The sequence below is a fragment of the Achroia grisella genome, unplaced genomic scaffold, assembly GCF_030625045.1.
Source record: "Achroia grisella isolate CSIRO2021 unplaced genomic scaffold, CSIRO_AGI_Agris_v1 utg4116, whole genome shotgun sequence".
NCBI lineage: Eukaryota > Metazoa > Arthropoda > Insecta > Lepidoptera > Pyralidae > Achroia > Achroia grisella.
In genome coordinates, this window is record NW_026712845.1 from 1597812 (window position 1) to 1616048 (window position 18237).

The following is an 18237-nucleotide window of genomic DNA, read 5'->3' on the forward strand; positions in this document are numbered from 1 at the left end:
TAGTCGGAGTGCGTCTCTATGAAAAGGTAATGTCATCCCTCAGAGTAAATGTTAAACGTACCATTTTCTGGACTGACTCTACAATTGTACTGGGGTGGCTTCCGAATATACTACAACCGTTTGTCCGCAATCGAGTTGTAGAAATTTTGAAAAAACCGAGCACAGTTCTGGCGACATGTACCCACTGACAAAAATCCTGCTGATCATATGTCTCGCGGTGTCAAGGCTAGTGAGTTGCAGGAGCTCGACCTGTGGTGGTCTGGGCCCCCTTTTTTAAAGCAGGAGGAGTCTCAGTGGCCTCTAAATCCACTTAATTGTTCGCAACTTCCCGAAGTTCGACCTGAAATTTCGCTACATATCACCAAGTTTGACAATTACAAGTTAATCGATTTTAGTCGTTTTTCAAATGTATTGCGCCTGAAACGCGCTGTAGCATATGCACTTAGATTTATTAACGGCTGCAGAAAATTAAAGCCAAAAACTACTCATCTTAATCCATCAGAATTAGAAATTGCATTAAATCTAATAATTAAAATTTGTCAAATAGAATCTATTCCAGAATATATAACTCCCTTGCAAACACAAACCTTACCTTTAAAGAGCCAATTAAACAAATTTAACATATTCATGGATAATAATAAAATAATGCGCGTAGGGGGCCGGTTGACAAATGCGTCAATGTTCTCATATAATAAAAAACATCCTGCTATATTACAGTCCACTCATCCCTTCACAAGAATGTTGTTTAGAGCAGAACATATTAAGCTCATGCACGCCGGTCCACAGCTATTGTTAGCGTCTATTAGGGAGGCTTATTGGCCAATAAAAGGTCGTAGTTTGGCTAAATCTACATATTATCAATGTATAAGGTGTACACGTATGAAAGGGAAAACAGTATCCCCACTTATGGGAAACTTACCTGAATCACGTATAACTGCAGGTCGTCCATTCGAATGTGTAGGCATAGATTATGCAGGGCCTATCTCATCTGCAAGCCGTCAAGGCCGTGGATGTAAAATTGTCAAGGTATATATCGCAATTTTTGTTTGCTTTAAAACGAAGGCTATTCATATTGAACTAGTAGGTGATTTAACCAGCAATAGTTTCTTATGTGCATTACGTCGATTTATTTCACGTAGAGGAAAACCTACGGACATTTTCTCTGATAATGGCACTTCATTTGTTGGTGCTTACAATGAAATAAATAAATTTTTAAAGAATGACTGCAGTTCATTGACTGATGGTTTGGCTAATGAAAATATCTCTTTTCATTTATGTCCCCCTTATTCTCCTCATTTTGGGGGTCTTTGGGAAGCCGGTGTTAAAGCAATTAAGCATCATTTATATAGAGTATTGGGCAATTGTAATTTAACGTTCGAGGAATTGATCACAGTCCTTACTCAAATTGAAGCAATTCTGAATTCAAGACCGCTTACGCCTCTCTCAGATGATCCAAATGATTTGTCTCCGCTTACGCCAGCCCACTTTCTGATAGGAACACCGCTAACTGCACTTCCAGTTGCTGATCATAAAGGCCGCCCTTTAACACATCTAAATCGATTTCAAAGACTAGAACAACTACGCCAACATTTTTGGGCCAGATGGTCTAAGGAATATGTCAGTGAACTACAGCAAAGGAGCAAATGGTACTCTAAGGAACCAGATTTACAGCTGAATAGTTTGGTGGTTGTGAAGGAGGACAATTTGCCTCCCTTAAGATGGAAAATGGGCCGCATTGTTGCAGTTTATCCCGGGACCGATGGCATTAATCGCGTTGCAGATGTGAAGACTTCTAATGGCGTAGTCAGAAGATCATTCAGCAAGATTTGCCCTCTGATCGACACTTCTTGTTGAAAGGCAAGCTTTCAACGTCCGGGGGCATGTTCCATTTTATACGCTGTCAACACTATTCTCCAACCTCTATGTTTTAATTTTTTTTGTCTATGCTTTTTTCCCTCTATAAAAACTGTATTGTCATGGCCGTCTAAAAATATACACGAATACATTAAGAAGTCTTTATTTTCATTACCAAAACTTGCCTGACGAGAGAGCTAAATCCACAACAAGCTGCACCTGCGACTTCTTCCGCGTGGAATAAAATTTTATTTTTCAAAAATAAAAAATATTACTAAAATAAAAGTAGCCTAAGTTATTCCTTATTACATCAGTCCCGTCAAAATCGGTCCAGCCATTTCAGAGATTAGCCGGAACAAACAGACAGACAGACAATAATTGTAAAAAATATTATTTTGGTGCATGTACCGTATTTATATTCATATGCACGTAGTAAAAAACGGTTATTTCAATATTACAAACAGACACTCCAATTTTATTTATATGTATAGATGATACATTTGAATATATAATATTTGAATTAGCATGTATATCGTCTTAGCTTTCCCATTATGGTAGGCAGTCACAGTCCCACAATGGATTGTCAAATACTCCGATCCTCCGTCGCAATTAGGTATTCCTTTGTCCTCTTTTTAGCTTTTCAGGATATAGCAATAAGGACGTAATACGTGATATAGTAAGCGCCGTCTAGTAGTCGAGATTTATTATTCGTTGAATATTATAAACGCGACATTTTGTGTCGATGGAAGCACATCTGTTACTATTTTGTGTAAAAACTACTGCATTTGAATGAAATTTGGTACAATGATAGATCATGTTACAGAGGATATTTTTCATTTCATTATATTCAAGCAGCAAATTTAAATTTAATTTGTATATTTGTATATACATAATATAATGGACGGCAGGTATAGTGATAACAAATTATGACATGCATAAGAGGCCAAAAGGTTCTATATCAAAAAATATTTTTTTATTTAATTTGATCTATTAAATGTTAATACACAAAGCTAAAATGAATATCTAAATGCAGACTGGTTTTACACTGAAGTTAAATTTAAGTTACATGGAGATGTAAACAAATGAAAGGGTGTTGAGTGTAGTCAGAAATAACTACATGTAAGCACATGTAATAGTACCATATTTTTTACTCTATATGACGCGACTTATAAATGAGAGTGAAATTGCTCAAGTGGGATAATTTGAAAACGCAATAACAAATTAGCACTCATATACGGAACGTTTGCGGGTATTAATAGTTCAAATCATAAGACATTAGCACGTTAACAGTAAACAGCGGTCGGCTTATTAGAACTGAGAATATTTGTTTCTATGTGCATTGGTGCTGGCTGGTTACAATTACTAACATTTTTATTCGTACTACACTAATCCTGTTGGCCGCAGCTGGCCTTTATCGTACGATATATATATAACTCCAAATACGCGGAAGGACTAATGAAGTGGCTGAAGACCAGCTCCGCCTGACGGATAAGACTTTAGTCTGAGGGCACAGCTATAAGGGATCTCGGCTCAGGCTGTCGTAACATCAATCGATCGATCTTGTCGATCATAGTTTGAATTAATTATCAACAATTTAGAGGAATGTGTACGTGCAATAGAATATTCTTTATTCAAATAAACTTAAATTTAAGCTCATTCGGAAAGTTTGTCTCATCACAAGAACAAACAAGAAACTAGCGTGTTGCTCTATTAAATAAATGTTATTTAAATGTATACATACATACCAATTCGAAAAGAATTTTTACATTTGACAAGAAGATTAGCGCGTTCTACCAAACAAACAAACACTTTGTTTGATAGAACAATTTTACAATATTACAATATAGATTAGCCTATTACAGACGCTAATCCAAGATAATATCAATAATAACCCTGGACAATTCACACAGCCCCATCTAGACGTCAAGTCAAGCAGAGTTTATGTTATGGGTACTAAACAATAGATATAAACAGTTACTTGTAATTTTTTTTGTAAATACACATACATAACATAAATAGATAACGCTCAAACAATACTCATGAACACAAATGCGAGTAATCGAATCAGCGACCATCGGAAGTAACGCAAGTAAGATTTCTCTTCATTTGATGTATCGTTGAACATTGTTGCCCGAATGTAACAAGAACCCAATAGTTACAATTCTGGGCTTGGAAACGGTAGTCGAATTATTAGATAATGCTTTGTCGTCTGGTCAAGAAACTATTTATAAACTGATTATTAATTCTCATAGCCTTGACCGGTTGCGATTTGTAAACCAAGGTCACATATTGCCGAGATGGACGTGCGATTTGATTTTTAAAGGAAGTAAATTTATAGATAGCTTATTGCCATAAGTTTTGGCAAGAAAAATATATAATTCGGGCTGTCAGGAGATATTTAGCGGTTTTTAGCTCAACCGCTGTAACTGCATGAGTTTATTATATTTAGATTAGAAGGCATGGTAGATAAATTTAGTGAATCTATCTTAACGCATGGTGCTTATTCAAGGTAGATAAAATCCATTCGGTTTCTACTAAAATAAATAAATAACTGAAAACTTTGTCAGCAAAGCAAGAGGACTAAGTAGTTAATGGGTAGATACACAAGATCTACTTTCTATACTATTCTTTCAAATAACTTTTTGCAATTGGTTTTAATTAAAAATCATGTTACTAAGTAGGTATTATGTAAATAAAAATAATTCGTTTTAAAACCACTAGTTATGATGACGACTTAGTCCCTGAGCGGGCTAGCGATGGATCAGGGAGAGAACCCCAACAAATAAACTCACCAATGCCTACAATATTCACAATTACCTGTCTCTTATTTGTTTTTATAATAATAAACACTCCAGCCTTTTCGCTCCAAAACTCCCCGCTATGTAACTGACGTACATCCATCCGTCAAATCTACTTGTCAATGTCATAAAGATTATTTAGGCCACTGCCGTTTCGTTTCAGGTTACTCTGAATGCCTTAGATAAAGAAACATGATTATTGACTTTACCATTTTTAATTAATGGTGTTTCACACGATAGTTAACATTCGGTAACGTAATTTATATCCTTCATCGTTAACGTTATCTATGACTTTGTCGACTTCGACACTATGCCTTCGTCGATACGATTATTTCCTCTGACGATTTGCCTATACACGATAAACAGCAACTTACGGCTCTCTTCTGGCACTGATCTGTTTCCATCGATTTTAGAGCCTTGTGTAGACGCTTTTATTTTTATTCTGCCTGACAATTTGCCTTCACACGGGATAACAACGAAGCTGACCCAGATTTTAGAACTGTGTGTAGATGCTTTATCTCAAATATTCTGCAATTATTGTCACATGTTACACTGATCTCTTTTTCTGGTCCACAAGCAACTTATCAGCAGAAATAAGTCACAATAAGACAGAAATAAATAATAGTATAAATATCTCCACGGTATGCACACGGCATACCTTGGAGATATCGTAGTTATTGAAAGAGATAATTAAATTTTATGAGCTTCGTTATAATGGTATTAAGAAAAACGTAATATTGTCTTTCGATTAGTTAATATCAATTTAATGTTTTTAATTATTATCGTAACTATACGATTACTCTAACATATAAGATTCTCGTGTCGCCCTTCGGAAAGCTAATTCGGAAGAGTTTGGTAACAAACACGTCACCAAATTCCTCCGAAACGACTTTACTGATTTTTATGAAATTTTGAGTGCATATCAGGTAGGTCTGAGAATCAGTCAACATCTATTTATCATACCCCACAATGATAAGGGCAACCTATCTCTAGAATAGAACAGAATAGAAATTCTATTCTATTGCATGCATTAAAAATACATACAACCCTCAATTTTCACCATTCTATCATCAAATGTCTATTTTTAATAGCAATTTTAAATTATTTGGCAAAACGACGTTTGCTGAGTCAGCTAGTAATGTATATCCTCAAATGCAGACGCATAGATCCAGTACCATCCCGGTACGTGTAAGATAAGAATTAATAATCCTTATATTCTCTATCAATTTTGGTACTAAATCTCATTGTATTTATTATGTAATTGGTATAGCAGATAAATGAATTAGTTTATTTGCCATTCCAACAATGGTGGGCCGACGCCCACCTGATGGAAAGCTATAAACGTTGCATCAACATGAACAGCATCACTTACGTCACAAAATACATTGACGCTAGTAGTATTATATAACGGCTGCAATGGTCTAGAAGTTTAGGACGCTGCTTTACTTCCAATGTTCCCGGGTTCGATTCCTCGCATGGTACAATAATCTAGTATTATATTTATTTTTATTAAGCATAAGGAATAAACGAGATTGCGGCTCATCTGATGTGAGTGTAAGAAAGTGATTACAGTCTGCCATGAACATCCACAACACTAGAGCAATTGCTCTTATCTTGAAGGTTTCAATATCGTTCTCAATTTTCGGTTTCAGTTTCCCCTCCATTTCATAGTTGTTTCTACTTACAGTTACTCAAAATGTACAGGGTCCACAATCTCAAAAAAGCTAATAAGAATAATTTTTTTCATCTATTTTAATGCTATTATTTTAATGCTCGATGAAGCTGTAAAGGCCAACTATTGCTACAGTTGGCCTTTACAGCTTCATCGAGCAATAAGGAACCAAATCCGTGGAAAGACTTACGGACCGGCCAAAGGCCAACTCCTGCCTGATGGATACTTTAGTCTGAGGGCACCGCTATAGCTCGAATTGATTAGAGCATCAATCAGACGTTTATTTAACCCAGTGTTCCCCCTTGACTTTATTAGACCGAGCTTATAGAGGACTAAACGTACTCCGAGGACACTCCCTCGCGTGTTCCCTTAATAGTTATGACGATGCTCCTGTAACTCAATATAAATCGGCTATATTACTACAATCAATATGATTTATCGGCGGTATGAGGAATTTCCTACATATCGGCAACGATGGCCAGTTATATTTCATTTGATACAGAACGCCAGATGTGTAACATGTCTAATAATGCGACCTTCAATGAACGTACAGCGAATAGAATTTTTATTTTTACTTATCTTATGGATGATAATGGAATGGTGTACCCAACTGCGCTAACGGTTTACGCTAGCGGAGTATCAGTGGAGGATGATAAGATGAGCATGAGGTCAGGTCAGCTATGTGAATTTACCAAGGTGGGTTTCAGGGGGACCCACGTGGTCACCCTGACATGGTATATTGCTAGCATTATTAGATCACATTACTAACAATCCCCTTCCCCCTATTTTTAGGTCTCAATTGACTTAATATTTAAAACAATAGTCATAAATAGGGAGACTTGCACTTTACAAAACAACGTGTATGCGCAAGGGAGATATGACTGTATTCAGATTATTTAACATCACGTTGAATTCGCTGAAATTGAATCATAGAATGTTACTAATAAGTAATATTATAAACGCGAAATTTGAGTATGGATATATACATGGATGGATGGATGTTTGTTACTCTTTCACGCAAAAACTATTGAACGGATTTTGAAGAAATTTAACGGTAATATAACTTATACATGAGACTAATACATAGGTTATATTTTAAAAAGATATTACGTAAATTGCACGACATATATAATGATAAATGTCAAGTAGATGCGATGCAGTTGCGGGGGTAAGCAAGTCTTTATTATTACTAGCTATGACTATTTATACAAAAAGGGTGACGATTGTTTGGATACGAAATTCTATACTTGTTCAGTACAATATTATCAAATATAATATAGATTGAAATCCCTATTGCTGACGTACTGGCCACATACATTTATAATTTTTATTTTTTATTATTAAGAATTTTATAATATTTGTTTGTGTACAGAACATTAGTCTAATAAAGATTTTGACAGACAATAACAATTCTTTTCAAATGAAAAGAACTAGAAATTTCAAATATATCTGGAACACAATTAATTACTTAATGACTTTACTAACAATGGACATAAATGTATTACTTGAGGGTTGCATTTACAAGCCAAGTTTACCACGTAGTTCACAATTGCAACTATGAACTGACTAAAAAAATAATAACAAAAATAATGCGTCAGTTTTTTTCTTGCCAGATCTATTCAACTGAAGTACAGTGATATTGAATGGAAAGAATAGTGTTAAAAAATATGACGTGTCGAAGAGGTCGAAAACTCCTATGTGATTAAAATGATTTTTTATTCTATTCTATTCTATTCTTCTTTATTGAAACATGTTTATTTATTCTCTCCTTATGTATATATCTCTCTCTACACGTGATAATTAAAACAAACAAACTAACTCGTTTTTCAATTCTGCAATCTTAAATGTTCGTGAGTGCACGACCTTATTAAGATAACAATATTCAATTAGAGTTCTTTAATGTTTTATTATGATTAATTAATTATATCATATATCACCATTGACATATAAAATTTGATATGTTTTTATCGTATCTATTATTTTTCTCACATGTATATTTGTCAAAATACCTTAAAAATAAGACAGAATTCGTGGGGGTTAATGATGGGTATTGATGATGCTATTGCTGTTAATGTATCAATGTAACAATTGCTATCAATGTACATCAGATGGATCCCCTCTCGATAACCTGGGAACTAACCATAATTCCACGCGAATTTTCCACAATGGACTAACTCATAGTTTTTCTATTGTCCTTCATTAATATCGTATGTGGTTAACACAGGTTGGTATATCATATTCATCAAGATCTGAATTAATTCGTATATATGGTCGACAATAACCGTTTACCAGGTAACAGCCTTCAGCTTCTTTGCCATTTCAATTACACAAAAGGCTTATTATAAGCCTCATTTGTAATAAATTTAGATTATAGATTATATATTTAAATATGACAGATATTTTCCTGTTACAGATAATTGAGAATATTAGTTCTTGCATTTCAGTGTAAATCTGTAGATAATATTACTTAAAACTAACCTATACCATTGTCCCACATTTAAAGCTACCTATAAATAAATTAAAAATAAATAAATACCTCTCTATTCTTTTCTGAGGCAACCTTTGGCGTGAACAGTAGCTGGTTAATGAAGCCAAGGAACATGAGTATGTAGAGGCCAATGTGTGTGAGTGCTGCTGTCAGTAATGTGGACTTCTCGAATGATCCCGCAAAGGTGTCATACTGTGACCAGTCCATTGGTGGCAGTGGATCGCTTTTTGAGAATTTCTGCAATATAACATAATAGTTATTTGATGGAGATATTCAGTGAATACAAGAGTAAACATATAATTTAATCTTAATCTTCATTACATCAGATTTGTAGTCTCTTAAATAATTAAAATTAAAAAATAGCATTTAAAAATACATAATTTTTTTAAATTTTAATTATTTAAGTGAAACAATCCTCTGTTAGTTCTCAGATTGTATAAATCTAATAATATATAAACATTTGTATCAACTTTCTTGGCATTTTGGTAATTATTAAATGTATGTAATATAATTTTTAAATTATAATGTCATTCTCGTGTATAAGCTATATTACTGTAAAGTGTCATCAACATACTTTTAGTAGTTTTTGCATAAAAGAGCAACAAATACAAACCCATCAATACAAAATTTTTTTTCTACAGCCTCAGCATATCTATCTGTATGCTCAAGATATTTTTCTAAAATTAAGAACACATTTTTGCAGTTTTCATCTATCAGGAGAGTAATTCCTGATGAAGATTTCTACTACCCATAAAAACCCAGGTAAATGTCTTAATACGTATAAGTTGATATGAACTGTAAGCTATAATTTGTGTAGATTCATTTATTTTTATCTATTATATATTTTAAATCTCCGATTTTTTTATAATGTGTGACAGGTACCTTATAATCAGTACAAAGCAAAGTACAAATTTACTTTGTTACGAGTAATTTGTTTTCTTTTCCCAGATAGACATAAGACAGACATATGTATCATGTTTATCAATCTATTATACATATCTGTCAATCATTCCATCAATAGAATCTATTTAGTATTACAGTTACAGCCTATTAATTACAAAATTATTACATAGTATTTAAAATATATTGTACAATTATAAAACACTTATAATTCACTTGTATTCACATAAAACAATACATTTGTGTACCCTAATAAATTTGAATATATAATAATAAATACATACTTTGTCTCGTAAAGGGTAGTCAGAGGTATTGTCAAGTGTGTAAATTGGTAATGTTTTGTGAATATTAATAGAAACACTCATGCAAAACCAAGCAGTGTATAAGCAAATAGAATAAATATAAATTTTAAAATTAATATTATAAACAGAAAGAAGTGTATGGATGTTTGTTACTCTTTCACATAAAAACTACTGAATGGATTTTAATGAAATTCCACTTATACATTATAATAAAAGATAAGCTATAAAAATGCATAACTAAATTTAAGGTGAAGAATATAAACTACACAAAGTGCTAAACCAATGCATACAAAGTTTGCCAGCACCAGCTAGTATGAAATAAATATGGCACCCAGAAAACAAGATATTTTGAATCTTATACATTGATATAAAAAACACTTAATATAAATGCAGGTATTAATACATGATTAGTATTTAAATACCAACTTTTACTAGTTAGTTACTAATGTTAGAAACATTTCATACATAAAAAAAATATTAAGAATTAATTAATAATAGAGTAGTAATTTATAAAAGTATTATATTAATTCAACACGATAGATTCGTCAAAAAAAAACAATTACTAAGTAGTTAATATATAAATTTATTGAAAACGTTTGGTTAATCATAGCTGAATTAATGGGGTGCTTGAAGCGCGAAATTAGTGACCTTGGTTGCGACTGACGCGATGCTCTAAAATCAATCCAAGGCACACTACCCACATGACAACATAGAACAGTAGGTCAGTGGGTTACTGTACATCATCGATAGTGTTCTATAAGCTTTAGTGGACATAAGCATTTCCAAAACTCCGTAGACATGATTTAAGTCACGCAAAGGGGCGTGTCACACATACCGGCAAAATTATTTCCCATTTTCAATAGGATAAATATAAAGAAAGCTTACTTACGCCGGTACCATTGCTTAGATGTGTATTTTTCACATGTCCATTTTTAAAATTGGCGGCATTTCCATTTAATACTTTTTCTTCTTTTCCATTGCATTGATGTGATTTATTTGACAGAACCGTACTATTATTTCCTACTGAACTACGATCTGTATCCACCGACATTTTTCTGACGAGTGAAACTGTCAGACTATGAGGTATTGAGGAACAAATAATTTTGTACAATGAGGTGAGGTGATCGTTGTGACAAGGTTTAATCTAGCAATGTAACGCTGTACTCAGTGTATGCATATTTCATAGTAAAAAAATACATAATAACTACAACGCTACAGCGCTTATAGGTTACTGGTATACAACTGCTTTACCGATTCAATCAGAAATGACAAATGATGCTGACAGCTCCTAGATTTGACAATACAAAGTGTTGCTGTTAAAAAAACATAAATAATGTGTATGACAGATAACTTAGAAACTTTCTCATGTGTACATTAAATATATAACACTTATACTATCAACTATTATTAAAGGTTATGTTAACAAGCTGATGTAAATAAAACATCACTTGAACTTTTCATATGTTGTTCTCTACAAATATTGTCCACCGAATAGCTATAGTTTGACAGTATGATTAAAACTTTTTTTGTGCTGTTATATAAATAATTTTACTCAAATGTGTATTGTAATTTCATTGCGCGTATGAAATAGTATTTAACTTTCTACTTCTAATCAGCACACACCATACCAAGAAATTTTTAGATTTAGACAGACGAGGACTAAAATATTCTTTGTTTTTTGTAAATTGGAATTTATAACAAAAAAAAATTGTTGATAATCATTCTCAAAGAGAATATGGAATTGAAAAACTCCTCCAGTCCTATTTAATTAGAAATATAAACCTGAAATGCAAGATAATAAGGCTGTATACGTAATTCTTTAGCTACAGATCTCATAAAATTAAAAACAAAGTGTTATCGATTAAAAACAGCTGTCAAAAACCCTGTCGGTAAAGCAGTTTCAACTATCTTTGTTAAAAAGTCAATAAATTGCATTTTCTTTTCTCTTCATATATTTTTTGAAACTGTAATATCATTCTTTACCCAAATTAATTGTAATTGGTACACTTAGTTCTTAAATAGTTTACCTATTACGAAATAGTTTATTAAAAATCTCAAATTTTCAAATACCGGCGGAAGGCGCCGCCCCCGCTGCACTGCATCGCTCGGAGTCGGAGGGGTCGGCCGGCAATGAGTAATACCGTTTCTCGTGCTGAGTGACGTCGTGCAGCGGCTGCCGGTGAGCGGCTCGCATCAGTCTGATACAGCGAAGAGTCTTGACAGGACCCGCCCTTTGTACTGCACCCTCGCACTCGCGCTTACCCCGCACCCTATTGATCTGTACTAATCTCCCCTATATTATTCGGAACTGAATTTAACATGGATAGCGCCGACGCTCTCCTTGGGGACCTCGCAAGCGGTGATAAGGAGCCATTCTCTGAAGGCATATCGATTGTGAATCAAGCCTTAAAACGTGATCAGGATTCGACGGACGACTTCGAACATCTGGACCGCGAGAGCAAGCAGGAGGCAGGTGAGTCACCGGAGCATCGTCACCGCGCGGCCACCCAGAATTTCCTCGATATGGAACGCGATGATCTATTCCTGGACCCGCCGCGAGCACCTTCTGTTGCCGATAAGTTCTCTGAGCAGCTTGCAGACAAGTTTACTGATAGTGAATCCGATGCAGACACTACTGGCGAGTCGCCCCTTCACCGCCCGGTGCCGCCTGCAGCGCCTACCGCTCCTACTCCTGAACCAGCACCTGCCGTGATCAAGGATCCAACTCCTGTGCTTGCACCGACGCTGGCACCCACGCCGGCACCGGCCCCTGCGCCAGTAGTTAAACCACCAGAACCGGTGGATATTCATTTCGATGTCAAGCCGCTGTCAATTGTCAATACGAAGCAGGAAGTACCCAAGCCTGAGCCGACGCCTCCACCTAAGCAAGAGCCGGCGCCGCAGCCCAAGCCAGCACCCCAACCGAAACCGGCGCAGCCCGAACCCAAACCTGAGCCACCACGAGCGCCCACCGCGCACGTCATCGAGGCCGAAGTCATCTTTTGTCAGATGGGACTTGGTAAGCATTACTTATCATTTTTTGAAGCATCTACTCTACATAATATAGCGATATTTTTTCGAATTATGACAAAATAGATTGCAAATAACTGTCATTGACTTAATAATGATGAAGGTCATAATAATCATCATTGACTTAATGTATTGTGTTACATGTTAAGGAAATTCCTATAATACATATTTTTATTATTGGTTGTTTACAGCGAATATATTATAATCATTTAAAGGTGCACGTTATTCCACTTGTAATGTAAGTTATGTCTACATGTACTTGTCGTTACGTCATGCTATCTGCACCTTCATAAGGAACCTGCTATAATTCATCTGCATTCATACGAATATAAACTGATAATCGATTTATTATTTACTAGGCCGTTATTCATCGGTGCCTACTTATTCTGTATATGTAGCGTATGATTTCATCGATCATTTCGGAAGTGCCGCTACGCCATCGCAGACATGACTGATTGTGACTGACTACCTGTGCCGCACGCTGTTTTTTGCGCACTACATTTTCGTACTCATTTCAAGGCGATTCAGATCCGAATGCTTTAGACCGTGAACAATAACGTCTGCAGGTGAACAAAACCTCGTGGCGCAATAGCTCAGTTGTAGTCACAACGAAATATTTTGCAAGAACCCATAGGGAAAATAAATGGGACTGAAAATATCTTTATCGTTTATTTAAAAGTATTCCATGACGCACATCATATTATACTTGAAACGGATTTGTGGTTGAATTTCGGGTGTGATTGTAATTGTATTGTAGGCACTAGTATATACCTAATTAGAGCGGGGTTGGCCATAGCTGAGCAGGCGATGTCGGTGCCTGGTGGGGGGTATAGGAGGAGGTTGTCTGCAGAGGTGGCGGAGCGGTAAGAGCGTTGACCGCGCTGCAGCGACGGGGTAACGGAACCCGCTGAAACCCACGCCTCTCACTGCACGCGGAAAGAAAGGATGTCCGACCGATGCGACACAAAGCAGCCGTGTAGTCGACCCGTGACGCATCTCGAAACAATAGCACAACACTGAATACATTACTCATCTAGTCTAGACTTAAAATTGCCAGACATTTGTGTATTAGCGATTTAAATATAAAATATTGCTAAAGATGCTGTAAATAAGGAAATAGATCGCCTAAGTGAATATTACTTAGTTTATTGCATGCAGTTTCATCTAGACAACGTAGTCTGTCTGTATATGTACATACGACATGCAAATTGAACGCCATCCAAGGCAGTCTGTTCGCATAAATTATGACTCTGTACGCACTTAGCATGTACTGAGCGATAGCGACGTACGAAGGAAAATGCAAGCATTTCCATCTATGAGTCATGACTTTAGTCATTAATAAAGATAATTTTACGCTATGATCTAATCACTGCAGTATTTCATAACGCAAAACGTTAACTGGAAATAATATACCTTGTTGTACTAAATACATCGTTAACGGTAATCCAAAATTAATGTTATTGACATGCAGAACAAACATATTATCAGTCATCTGGAGCTAAGAAAAGGGGTCCTATTGCATACAATAGTATTGTCCTTTCAGGGAGACAGACCAGTGTCTCGCATTCGGACATTAAAATGTAATATATAGTACTAACTGTGCAACGCCTTCGTCCGCATGGAATAGTTTCTTTGGATAGCATAAAACATTTAATAATCTAACCCAAAAAAACCAAAGAAAATGTTTTATCATTCTAGATTTAAAAATGATGAAACTTCCATACAACCTTTCATCTCCCCTTTAAATATATTTTTTTTCACATTTCAAAGTAACCTATGTCCTTTCTGAGGGCATAAACTATTTGTTTACTAAATATAATTTAAATCGGTTCAGTAGTTGGTGTGAAAGCGCTATATACAGACTGTGTTACTTTCGCATTTATAATTTTGGTCAGGATGAATACAATAGGAATCACTTAGATGATTTTTTGAGTAAATAACCCTCAACTAGACATTCTGGAGCAATCTACCATTATTTAGCTACTGATTGATCGACATAGTGTTGTTCCAATCCCACTGTTGAGCGTGGTTATCAGCGCGTTACCTATCGTCGCGGCGACCGCGCGGTATGTGCAGCACGACGCCACCATGGCTAATTTTAGAAGCAGTTCTGAAGCACCGCTCACACTACCAAAGATTCCTCGGTGCTGAGTTCACGTCAGCCGCTCGAACGCTCCTCTTAAGCAGTGATTTAAGTTCTCATGTAGCCTTGTGTGGGTTGTGAAGTGAGTCATAATTTCAAGGACTATTGCCGTATTGTGTGGAAACATTGTGTACAAAACATGGGATCCGAAGCTAATACTGTCACGAGTGAGTACTAAGCGTTTACTTTTGGGACAGAATTTCGAAGAAAGTGTAATTCGTAAAACTTTTCAAATAGGCAAAAATGTTATTGAATGCGGAAATGGTTATGACTTAATAAATTCTGGTTTATGCTAATAAATCCCACTGCTGTAATAAATCCGACATCCGCCGCTGTGTCAGTTTAAAAATTGCGGCTGAATGTGTTATCTATATCTAGTTCGTTTATGTCACCTCTATTTGAGCTAGGTTAAAGTCTGTGATTTTGTTTGGTAAATACAAAGTACTTATTACAAATATTTTTATGCCTTTCTCTTACGTTATCCCTTTATTTATCTTATTTTATCATTTCGAAGTTTTGGTTACAATTACGGTGGAATGCGATGCAATATTTTTATTCCCAAATGTTCTGCTTGACCTAAATGACCTGAACAAAACTTGTTGCTTTGTATATACTACATCGAATATCGGTATAATATTTAATTTTAGTCGGCAAAGAATAAGCAGCGACTTGCTGGACACATCATTTATGTATAAGTTTCATCTTTTTATATTTATGTAAACTAAATACTAGTATAATGTATTTCGTTCTGGTATATTCTATACGCATTTAGAACATAAAATCACATTACTACTTAAGATTATTTGTTGATTACATTATAAATATACTCTTCTTTTGGTATATAATAATACTGCGCACTTGTTGTCTCCCTTGACCTAATTCGGGACCCTTTGTAAAAACACCCTTTGTGTCAAGTGTTCGTGTAGTCTAGCTACGTCATTTCGTTGCCGGTTTCTCACCCTCGCTATTGCTTTGTTTTTACTGAGATAATTATGACACTGCAATTTACACAATGATTCCATAGTCTATATTAAATATTTGCTATTACAATGTAGTAATTTCCTGGAAATATATGATCATAGTTAGAAATAATAGTATTTCTCTTGTTTCTATTGTTTTTCTGATCTTTCTACGTTATTTTACTGTCGTTGGTGTGTCACCCTCACAACTATCGAGTTTATGACCCATGACAAAGCAACTTAAACAATGTATAAAGCTTCCTATTCTCTTATTCATCTTATCTTTGCTATTGAAATTCAATCCAATTACAAAATAATGTGCTTCCAGAAATACCGTCTTCCAGAATCTAATAAATAATTTTCATACATAGTGCTGCATTGCGTCTTTTAAAAGGATCTCTCTATAGCAGACTGGGAATTATAGCTTGTATCGATCGACCGGCCTTTCCCTCTGTCTGTCTGTTTATATATTTATGCTTTTGCAAATTTTTAAACAGCAGGTAGGAAAGTCATATTCTAGATATATATTTCTTTTTTTACCATACATTTCGTTTACGCAAGTGGAATATTTTAGGAGATTTAAGAAGTCATTATATGTACATATTTTTTCTCTTGTACATCTGCCATTACCCAATTACCCTTTATCTATAATTAGATTTGATTGTTTTCTTTGTCAATTGTTTTGAGTTAACACACATCCTGTGTCGTCATTATAACTGGTTTTATCTTATATCTATAATTTTTTAGTCGGTACATAAGCATTTTCACATAAATATATAACAAAAGATAATTTGAAGAACAACAAAAGTATCACAGTATACCTTGAAATTGACCTGCAAATAAAAATATCTAGAGTACAGACGTGTTCATTACAAATTTGGCAAAAATCCATCAACGCTACACAGTAGTATGCCATTGTCACTTATCAATTATTATGATTGTATTACAATGTCTTGTAGAAGATCGTGCCCAGTAGCGTGCTTTGGGAGAGGCCCATGTCCAGCATTGGGCTGATGTTGATGTAGATTTTTACTGGTTAAATGTAATAGCTTTATAATAATTGGATAATTTTTGATTAAGAAATTTTTCGTAACGTAGCTATTGCCTTCACTTTTTATAAGGCGTTAAGGCATCTTAATTTATCCAGATACATTAGTATGCTCTTGTGCTGCCATATGTATAGCCATTGCTGACTAATAATTATGAACTGAGTACTCCATAGTCGGGTAATGCCTGTTCACCAAAACCATCGTCCAAAACAGTCATACCTATTGATTTTTAATACACACACTCACACATGAATGCATTGAGTAGATTAACACATTTTTTCTAGCATCCATATCCCTAACCTAAACCCTGTATATAACTTAATTTATTGCGATTCATTTGCAATAAAAATAGTTAATTAATAAGTTTCGACACTGACTGCGGAAAATGCAGCCATTTTACTTTTACCTACGAAGTTTTATAAGATGTTTACATAGCAATCTACAAAATTCCATAAAGCATTCATTCCACGTACAAACGGCAATCGATGCCTCCTCTCAGTAAGTCTCGTTCTTTGACATTAAATAGTCCTAAGCTATTAAGTTTAATGCCTATTTTTATATTTATTATCTGAATCTTAAGCACCAGTTGTAAAAGGCTAAGTATTTTCTGAATTTTGCGGAAAAACCCCAGACAGACGTAATAAAGGCCTAGCCTTTCCCTCCGCGAGGGGTTGGAGGGGGGCCTGTACAGGATCGATACTGGTTGCCGCCCGCCGCCGCACACGTACTTACTCCCGTGCCCGATTACTATGTAAGATACTTATTTGCTTTGTAAACTTTCCAACAAGTCTACTTGTGGTGTATGTTAGTTTAGGGTTACTCGATTAGATTTATAAAGAGGACTAAATCAGTTAGTCCCTATGGATTTTTGGATCAAAATTTTGGAACAATGGAATTCTATTTGCAACGCATTATGTTTATGCTTTGTTATGGGAGACCATAGAAAGGAGTCTCCATAGAACTGTGACTGGTTGACGTCAGATTGGAGAATTCTTTATTCAATTATCTACCTTGTTGAGACAATTTCAGACTTTAAACTAAT

The 18237-nt window shown here is 35.2% G+C and overlaps 2 protein-coding genes across 5 annotated transcripts in view; one reads left to right on the forward strand and one right to left on the reverse strand.

Annotated features, from left to right (window-relative positions):
- Positions 1 to 11233, reverse strand: part of LOC131844661 (serine palmitoyltransferase 2) — a 33786-nt gene extending 22553 nt beyond the window's left edge. The window contains exons 1-2 of the mRNA XM_059193598.1: positions 10904 to 11233; positions 8861 to 9049 (exon numbers count right to left, since the gene is read on the reverse strand). Coding sequence (XP_059049581.1) covers positions 8861 to 9049; positions 10904 to 11065 — 351 coding nt within the window. The 5' untranslated portion in view covers positions 11066 to 11233. The remainder of the gene's footprint in view (positions 1 to 8860; positions 9050 to 10903) is intronic.
- Positions 11234 to 11951: 718 nt separating this feature from the next.
- The window catches only part of LOC131844729 (reticulon-1-A), a 34981-nt gene continuing 28695 nt past the window's right edge, over positions 11952 to 18237 (forward strand). The window contains exon 1 of one of the 4 annotated variants that reach the window (XM_059193675.1): positions 11952 to 13033. In XM_059193675.1, coding sequence (XP_059049658.1) covers positions 12334 to 13033 — 700 coding nt within the window. In that variant the 5' untranslated portion in view covers positions 11952 to 12333. Of the gene's footprint in view, positions 13034 to 15162; positions 15355 to 18237 lie in introns of those variants that run through there. The other 3 variants (XM_059193677.1, XM_059193680.1, XM_059193682.1) reach the window with 3 other exon arrangements.